The sequence below is a fragment of the Epinephelus lanceolatus genome, chromosome 13 (assembly GCF_041903045.1).
Source record: "Epinephelus lanceolatus isolate andai-2023 chromosome 13, ASM4190304v1, whole genome shotgun sequence".
Taxonomy (NCBI): domain Eukaryota; kingdom Metazoa; phylum Chordata; class Actinopteri; order Perciformes; family Serranidae; genus Epinephelus; species Epinephelus lanceolatus.
Window position 1 is genome coordinate 34,156,124 of NC_135746.1, and position 9,741 is coordinate 34,165,864.

The 9,741-nt window shown below is 39.6% G+C and overlaps 1 protein-coding gene across 1 annotated transcript; it reads right to left on the reverse strand.

Moving 5' to 3' along the window:
* Nucleotides 1-543: 543 nt before the first annotated feature.
* Nucleotides 544-9,741, reverse strand: tcf23 (transcription factor 23). Its single transcript, XM_033649328.2, has 4 exons — nt 9,143-9,741; nt 6,769-6,921; nt 3,684-3,848; nt 544-1,654 (listed from the first exon to the last, which is right to left on the reverse strand). Exons 1-4 carry the CDS (start codon nt 9,308-9,310, stop codon nt 1,517-1,519), a joined length of 624 nt encoding a protein of 207 aa, XP_033505219.1. The 5' UTR covers nt 9,311-9,741; the 3' UTR covers nt 544-1,516.

Genomic DNA, 9,741 nt, shown 5'->3' on the forward strand with positions numbered 1-9,741 from the left:
GGATGTTTGTGCCAAATTTGAGGAAATTATCTCAAGGCCCTCTTGAGAATAAGATGGACGCTAGGTTACAGCGACCATGATCACTGACCACCAATTTCTAATCAGTTCATCCTTGAGTCTAAGCAGATGTTTGTGCAAAATTAGTAGAAATTCCCTCAAGGTCTTTTTAAGATATCGCATTCACAAGAATAAGATTAAAATGGTCACAGTGACCTTGAACTTTGACTACCAAAATCTTAATCAGTTCATCCTTGAGTTTGAGGGAAAGTTTGTGCCAAAACGTAAGTAAATTCCCTCAAGGCCTTCGTGAGAAAGCTGGTGTTGATTTTAATTTCTAATTCCAATGTGCTAAGACTGCCCACTGAGGTTTAATGCAAACAGTGGGACTGTTTGTGCCTCAAGCTCTCTCACCAGCTCTTGTTTTTGTTAGTAATAAATACAATAAATATGATACTAAGTAGGGGAACGTAGCCTCGGGTGCCAAATGTGCTGGGTCTGGCACTGTGTGTTAGATTGTAAGTAACAACAAACTCACACAAGCTGTTATTGTAGATGGTGTTTTACTCCAAGTAAAAAGGTTACATTCTGTGGCAGCATTGTAATGAGAACTAAGTGGTCATTACTGCAGAGATATGAAGTGATCAGACAGCAGCTGTGTTCCCACAACAGTCCCTCCCCCACTGCTCATCTGTCCATCCATCCTTTCACTCCCACACACACATACACACACTGACTTCATGCGATACCACAAACATCTAAATAAAAAGGATCAAAGCCAAACAAAATACGTTATATTTTTAAACTGACTGAACTCTTCTGATACAGTAAAAGTCACATCTGACAAAATAAAACACTGTACAACCTTTAAATCAAGATAATAGGCTACACACTGTACCTCCATGTTGTGATTTGTGGTGTTATTAGTCAAGTGATGCAGCTTTTTCATTTCCTTGTATTAAATTAGTTCCTGACAACCTGCTGTCTAAAGCTTAGATATGATGGAATATTTTCAACAGGGGTGAATCTTAACCTCTGTGTGCTGTGTGTACTAGTAACCTGTGTGTCTATCTGTACCTGTACCAACAAACAAGTCAAAGGCAACAAGGACACTGTTTTCTTTTGGCATGTTTTTGATGAAAGAATGAACTGAAGTAACCACCAGGCTACTTTGATTTCAAAATGTCTTGACTCTCCAAACAACCAGAGCTAAAAGTGGCCACTGTTGCATGTTAATTTAAGCCCTGTCCTTTATTATTAGATAAACCAGAAACTGCAAGCATGTGTCTCTTTTTAATCTCCATCCAAAACACTAAAAGTTTGCCTTCCTTTTACTTCTGTGTTAAAGGTTTTGATGTTACTTGCTGCATGAAGTGTCACCTGAAGTTCAACCTCCGCAACTATGTAGCTTCTTGTTACTGAAAACTGTCTTTACGTCACCTTATTCCTCTAGTAGCTATGTGGCTGGTTAACACCAGAGATAAGAAACAGGGTGAAAGTTATGACCCATGCTCTGCTATCACTCTTTGTCAGCCTCTAAGGTGGGGGTCAGCGGGTGTGTTCCGTCCTGTCCAGGTGGAAGGGTCTGATTGGCTGGGGCTCCTGACAGCAGCTCTCCCACGCTGCCACAGTAGAGCAGGGAACGCATGGGCCACTTCTGAGGACAGAGACGGGACACTGAGTTAGCTCCTAATGCTAATATGATTAGCACCATGATGAACTAGTCAGAACTCATCTGGATAAATGTAACAATATGCTGCTTTTGTCCGGAGTTACACCTCTCAGGCTACACACAGGCTGCTCACTGTATTAGCTAGTTATCTAAAGGTGATATCAGTGGTTTTATGTACTTACAACTGAATCAAATTAGCCAGTTATCTAAATGTAATGTCAGTGGTGTTATGTATGTATAATTAGATAAAAAATTGCTAGTTATCTAACGGTAATATCAGTAGTTTTATGTACTTACAACTAAATAAAATTAGCTACTTGTCTAAAGGTAATAATCATTTTGTGTACTTATAACTAGATAAAATTAGCTAGTTAGCCAAGGCCCTGACACACCAAGCTGATGGTTTGCCATCAGTCAAAGTTGGGCCATTGTTGAATATCTGCCACCTTAGGCAGTGCAGTGTGTCCCGCATCATTGGCTCCAGACAGTATTTGTTGGCCTTTTTTCTGCTGATTCATGTTGAAATTGTTGGCGTTGTCACAGTGGAGTCCGTCAGCGAATGAAATCATTCTGGTAAGCATTTCAGCTCAGTGCACGAGAAGAGAAACGCAAGTGAGGAATGTAAACAAAGAGTTAAGTCAAGAGGGAGTCAAATTAAACTTGTTACATGAGGTAAGATTGTTTTTCTTTAGCCACAAGCTCTTTGGCAGAAACGTTTACTGATGGTTTGAGTTATTGTTCACTGGCACACAGCAAATATGCTCTGTTCTTTCAACATTAGATTGTGTTATCAATGTGCTAACTGGCTAACTAGCGTCAAGACGATCTTCCAGTTTCCCTTTTTGGATGACAATTACAGACGACTGCCATCTGTTGGTATGGAGGGGTATGTCCTTTCATGCAGGTGCAGAACATACATGCCTGTTGCCCATCAGATTGCTGTGTTTATGTGCAACTTTCTGGCCGAGACATGACGAGAGACGTGGCAGCAGGGGGCTCTTGTCACCGCTATTTCTCCAACATCTGTTTGGTGTGTCTGGGCCTTAAAAGTAAAATATTAGTGGATTTATTTACTGATATCTGAATAAAACTAGTTAATTATTTAAAGCTAATATTGGCTGTTTTATGTATTATAATGAGATAAAATTAGCTAGTTTTCTAAAGGTAATATTGGTGGTTTTATGTACTTGTAGCTAAATAAAACTAGTCAGTTATCTTAGGGTCATATTGGTGAACATAATTACTTATAACTAGATAAAATTAGCTAGTTATCTAAAGGTAATGTTAGTGGTTTAATCTGCATGTAAGTAAATCAAATAAGTTAGTTATCTGTATGTAATATTAGTGGTTTTATGTTAGTTATCTTAGGGTCATAATAGTGGTCTTAAGTACTTCACTAGATAAAATTAGCTAGTTATCTCAAGGTAATATTAGTGATTTTGTGTACTTCCAACTAGGAGGGATAGACAGATCTTGAGGTCAGAATGACTGTTTTAAGCACTTCTAACTAGATAAAAATAGCCAGTTATCCAAAATGATAAAGGTGGTTTTAAGTACTCATCACTGGATAAATTCAGTTAGTTAGCTTAAGGTCATAATGGTTTCTTTATGTAATTATTATAGCAAAATAAAATAAGCTAGTTATCTAAAGGTAATCTCAATGGTTTTATGTATGTGTAACGAAATAAAAATAGCTAGTTAGCTAACTTTTTTTTCAGTAGTCATATCATAACATTACTAAAAGTTTCAGTATCTCCCGACTGACAGATAGGCCTGTATGTCATGGTTTTTATCACAGTTACAGACACATGATTTGTGACTGTCAATCTTTAACTAGCGTTTGTGGTTGGGGCCCTCAAAGTGAGAAAGGACCCTAAGCCTGTCTCCCCTTACTGTCTCATAGGATGATTATCATCTATATATCCAGCAGGCCAGGTCATGTCCTGTATATGAATAACAGTCGGTGTATCGTATTCAACATGATAAGCAGTACGTTGTTGGTTCTTATCCTTACCTTGACAGGATGCAGGTATCCACCTGGCCTGGACGGTAGGGTGTGCTCAGCAAGCGTCCCTCCCTGGTCCAGCGTCTCTGTTAGGTAAGCTATGTAGTTCGTAGCCAGGACCAGAACATCCAGCTTGGACAGCTTGGTGTCTGGTGGGACTGAGGGCAGAGCAGCCTGAGGACAGACGAGGAGGAATAAGCTCTAAACTGAACTGCATTCATTGATGTTAAATTCAAAAGCATTATGCACAGACATTACACACAAATGCTTGTAAGGACTGTCAAATCTGTGAGTGAGACCTCTGACCACATTAAAGTTTTTGATTCCCTCTAAAGCTAAGTGAACTGAAAATGATTGGTTTTAATATGTAGGATGGCTTGATGGCCTAGTTTAAAAGAGACTTTAGTTTGTCTCTTTAATAAGCGCAACAACAATGTGTGCAGTATGTCCATTACCCAGATGTGTGATACAGTAATTAGACCAATATTCCCTCACAGGTTTGAGCATCACAGAAAATATGAGTCTTTAAGAAAATGAATCTGCTCATTAACCAATATGGAGATCATTGTTTTTTACAGATGTTCTCGATACTGAGTTCACTCTTTCACAAGTCAGCACAACAGAGGTTGAGTGGGCTAAACTGTGACTCATTTTTCTTTGCAGATGGTGTCACTTTTTATTCCACCTAAAAGTTTTTCTCAATTGCTTAATCACAAAAAACCCACACCCTTACGTCATTTCCTAAAAGCACACACACACACACACACACTTTCCATAACCGTAAACTGTTTCCACATGTTTCAAAATTTAAAAACTCTCCCAGCAAAACCTTACACAAAAGTGGCCAAATAGCCATCCATTGCACTGTGTGTTTATTCAGCAAGCACATGCTCTCAACATAATTAACTCAAGTCATCACAACCTAAACTTAAATACCACACCTTTTTCCAGGTGCAAACACTAAGCCACAAAAATTGCTAACACACCAATCAGAATTGTTCGGGTCAATAAATAGGGCCTTGGGGCATGTGTGTGTGCATGTGTTATGGAGTAATGGATCCTAACAATGCTGAAATTGCAAGATAACAGAGAGGAAGACAACAACAAGTAATCTCAGATGAAATTTGTGCGCTGGATAGCTAGTGCAAGATAATGTGGGGTGTTGATGAGACATTATGGCCTGACCCAGACCTGAGATGAGGTGATGGGCATGCTGCTGCTGATTAACCTGTACATTTGCAGCATTTGGAAATCAAGCTTTTGGAAACTGCATTTTACTGTGCATGGACTTCTCATTACACATTTTATTAGTGTGACATTACCAAGGTTTTTCACCAAAACAGCATATACATTGGCATTCACTTATCCACGAATGTAAGAGGTATTTATTACAGGGCTGTTTTTGAATTTATCTGGTCAGGGTGTCCCTAAAACAATTAACTGGATAGTCAGTGCTGTAATTTTACAAAGTTTTAAATAATCTCTCTGAAAAAACTTCTACTAAACATTTTGGTAGCAGTGTTTTGAATTAGCCTAATCCCTGTGGTGTGAAGCAAACACATGTAGTCTTTGTTTTTGACAGCTTGTGTGTGTTGTATGAGGACAACGTTTGAACTGAACCCAGAAGTTGGATGTTTGTACCCTTGGGTGTGAGTTTTTCAAGTTGTGTGTGTGAGAAGAGTTGCTCCAGGAATTATTTCTAAGCAATTGAGAAAAATGTTTTTCAAACCCCACTGAGGATCTCTTCTCCTTATGGAGGTGGACCAGCAGGGACATGATGAGATGGACACAATGAATGCTGGATGTCTGTAAACATCTGAAGAAGATTGCCAGGGATGGATCAGGTATACACTGTTGTATATTTATATCTGTAGCTGTTTTATACACTGCAAAACTGGCAAACAAAGTCTGTTGAAGCATGCTGCAACATTTCTGATTAATTGAAGTGAGGTAACACAGTCTATGCAATAACTAGAATTACCACCCCGCAGTTGTATGCATCCGTGCATCAGCCAAGTTTCTCTTACGGTTCACATCCATGTCTGTGAAAACTTGGATGCTGCACACTCATCTTCCCCCCAGCAGCAGAGAAAATCTATGCAATCAGCACAGTTTCAAGGTGGACACCCAGGATTAGTGTCATCAACTCAGTATCTGACTAAATGTCTCCCCTTCTGTTCCTGAGATATAATGTTGAATAATGGCCAGAAAAGTGTTTTATGAGAATTCAATTTTATTTCAATTCAATTTTATTTATAAAGCCCAATATCACAAATGACAATTTGCCTCAGAGGGCTTTACAGCATACGACATCCCTCTGTCCTTAGGACCCTCACAGTGGATAAGGAAAAACTCCCCCCAAAGATTAGACAAGATAGACAAAGTCACAGCAACCTTGACCTCTGACCCTTGACCACCAAAATGTAATCTGTTCATCCTCAAGTCCAAGTAAATGTGTGTGCCAAATTTGAAGAAATTCCCTCAAGGCGTTCTTGTGATATTGCATGCACAAGAATGAGACAAAAAGGTCACAGCGTCCCTGACCTTTGACCAATGACTACCAAAATCTAATCAGTTCATCGTTAAGTCCAAGTGGACATTTTAAACAAATTTTAAGAAACTCTCTTGAGGCATTCTTGAGATATTGCATTCCCAAGGATAAGACGGACGGACAGACGGACAAACCACTGGCCACGGCTGCCACCGGCATGAAGGCACAAAAAGAGCCTTTCTTTCAGTTGTAATGGAGTCTTTGTCTTTGCTTAATAAATAAATAAAAGACAATCATGATCCATATTGTAATGCTACCTGTTGTTGGGGATTTAGGTCGCTGTGTTAAGAGACAAAATGTTTCTGTTGGGACACATGTCAGTGTTCTGAAACAAAAAAGTTGACTATAACTCAAGCTATTTTTTTTTCTAGAGTTAGGGCTGTCTTGTATACATGCACAAACACTAGAGATGTTCAAAATAAATTAATCAAACTGAATTCAACACCCAAGCAAGAAGCAGGTGGGAAAACACAAATGTTTCAGACTTAATAAAAGCACAAGACAACATTTGGAAAAGTGAATGTCTGTGAGTGTCATGAGTACCTGCAGGCTGTGGAAGGCCTGTCGCAGGTTGCGTACACGGCTCCTCTCTCGAGCTGCATTTTCTGGGGAGTGCTGACCCCTTATTGTCCTGGACTGGATTGCAGACCCACAGCCAGAACCAGAGTTTGACTTGGACCCACACACAGACTGCACCTGCAGCAGAAGACATGTGTAGAGCCTGACAGTAAAATCAAATCGAACTAAATAGGATCAGCTGATTTGGATTGTTTTGTCCAAATGGGGAAGTTAAAAAATATTGAAACATTAAGACATTGCAAAAAAAGTGATAACAGAAAATTCATTAAAGCTGTAGTTGGTGAGTCTAAAAAAATCATACTTGCTAAAAAATGTCTACATAGTAGTGCATGAGATGTAATGTGTGCAAAAATATGTAATTTTCTAATTTTCTGCCTCCTTGTGGCACTCATAATGCATAATTGCATGTGAATTAAAACCACTGAGGGCTGAGGACTCTCTTCTGCAGTTGTCAGTCATGTCAATCACAACTTATGAACTACAATCTAACCATCAAATAGACAGAGCTGATTAAATATGAATCCAAATTCTGTTACTGCATTGCCTATTTCTGATCTTAGATGTTTTCAGAAAAATATTTTAGTGTACTGTTTAGCTGTAAAATGAGAAAGTTACTCAGGCCGGTGAGCAGTAGGTGGTGGGCAGTGTGCCACCCGACTACAACAGGGTGGCCAGGTCACAAACCTTCTCATTTTACAGCTAAACAGTACACTGAAATATGTTTCTGAAAACATAGGAGATCAGAAATAGGCAATGCAGTAACAGAATCTTGATTCATATTTGATCAGGGCTGCCTAGTTTGACAGTTTGACCTCAGTTCACAAGTGTGATTGATATGAGTGACAGCTGCGTTAAAGAGCTTTTCGGCCCTGATTGGTTGTTTTCATGGTGCAGAGGGGGAGGAGGGTCGTGATTGTTTTCACAGACTATCTCTCTTAAAATACTTTCAGAATATAGTGACAGTTCCAGAAACTACCACAAAAAAACATTTTTTGTAGTAGTTAACAAGTGCAGCTTTAAATGAACAATTGATTTTACACTGTTTGACAAATATCCTTTTACTTACTTTGATCAAATAAAATTTCAAATTCTGTTAGTTGGTTAATTCTAAAATGCAGCGTCTTTTTGTAGCATGTATTATATGCATACATATTGCCACATGGTGCAATGTGAAAATCAGTAATTTTCTATAATAAAAATTGCTAACTTGTTAAGAAAAAAATCTATGCTGTGTGACATGTCATGAACCTCATTATGTGACTAACTTCAGCATAACACAACATGCCACAAGCATTCTGGGCAGATGTAGTATAACTCTAGCAACCCTGTTCTCGATCCCAACTCTTCAAATACCAATGTTTGGTCAGTTGCCCTTGGCGTCTGAACCAACGCACCCTTGAGCATATTTATGAGACAGGCTGCAACCTTAAGAGACGCTCAGAGCAACTGACATTGTATGAAAAGCAAGAAAAAGTCCATGGAGGGTGGTGGTTGAGATGGAGGCGTGGGGTGAACACAGGACTTTCACCCAGGAGACTGCTGTTTGTGTCCCTTGTAAAAACAAAGATCAATGTTGAGTTAATTTTAACTAAATAATTTAGTGCGCCACATGATGCAGACATGTTAGTTTAGCAACTTTCATTTGAGTCTTAGGACAGAACTTATCATTTACAAGTACTACACACACAAACAAACAAACAAACAAACTGATACTTACTGAGTTTTATTGTACTAAGAGAAGAAACTTGTGCTCCTTGTTATTAGCTGCGTCAGTGCTCAGAAAAAATGTAAGCTGTGTGACATTACCAGAGAATATCCATGTTTCTCTATTGCATGGTTAAGAAAGGAACACAAATGGATAAAGATTAGTGCATTTTAACCCAGTCAGCGCTCCTCAGGACTTCTTGTAAACGTATGAACTGTGCTTGAAATGTGCAGACTTGTACCAAAAGACATAGTACGTCCTGCACAGGTCTTCTCTATCATGCTTTATTAGTTCAAGTTAAGTGAACATAGCTGAGTTCTCTTAATGTTCCATATCACACGCTTAAGTTAGTAGCATTGTCTAACAATCTGTGTGTCAATTTGTTGGGAAGTACTGCATGATCTCACAAATACTTTGCAAGTTGTTCTTTGATACAGAAGCATTATGTCCCACAGCTTTTTTGTTAGAGATTACATTTGACTAATTTCATTTAGAAAACTAATTTTAAGCAGGTTGTTTCTATGCCATTTTGCCTGTTAAATCCTGGTATGTCTAAATTAGGTTGTGCAATATCCCACTGGTTGCTCACAATCATTAATTGCCAGATCTTGGAAACCTGGGTTTCAGACTCACCCACTTCCTGGGCTCCTGGCTGTTGCGTGTGCTCTGCCTATGTCCGTGCAGGGATGCTGGACTGCCGGCTGCGCAGGGCTGCTGCCTCTGTGGCTCAGCTGTAGAGCATGAGACCAGCTGGTGGTTCGCTGCAACCGACATGAGCCCTTCCAGAGGATTCACCGCCATGGGTGCTGCCTAAGCGATGCAGCAAACTCTCCTGAAGACTTGAGAACTAAATTCACTTTCGTTCAGTCTGTTTTCATTGGCTGGATGGAGGTTTGCTCTCCCGTGTTGGAGATTGTTGTGAAGTATCATTCACTAAGTGTTTTGGTAAATACACTACAGAACACAGTCTGAGGTCATCTTTCCATCTAATCTGAAAGCTTTATAAAAGTCTAGTGTAGATATAAATACTGGCTCGAGAACAGCTGAAATCACTCATCTGATCTCATACACATTCTTTTCTGTAGCTGCAGAGGACCAACAAGCATCTCCAAGCTCTTCTCCAGAGTTCACCAGGCCTCTGTGGGTCCACCCAGACCCCCCAAAAAACCCACAATCCCCGACTGCTTCTCAGTGCATCACCGTCCATCCACAGAATTCCTCCCAGTCTGACC

What these genes read in the sequence shown, in the direction of transcription:
- tcf23 (XM_033649328.2), bottom strand. Translation starts at nt 9,310, where the DNA reads ATGGCGGTGAATCCTCTGGAAGGGCTCATGTCGGTTGCAGCGAACCAC. An exon ending in AGGCCTTCCACAGCCTGCAG is followed by an intron (nt 3,849 to 6,768) that starts GTACTCATGACA and finishes GTCTGTCCTCAG; the next exon opens with GCTGCTCTGCCCTCAGTCCC. An exon ending in GATACCTGCATCCTGTCAAG is followed by an intron (nt 1,655 to 3,683) that starts GTAAGGATAAGA and finishes CTCTGTCCTCAG; the next exon opens with AAGTGGCCCATGCGTTCCCT.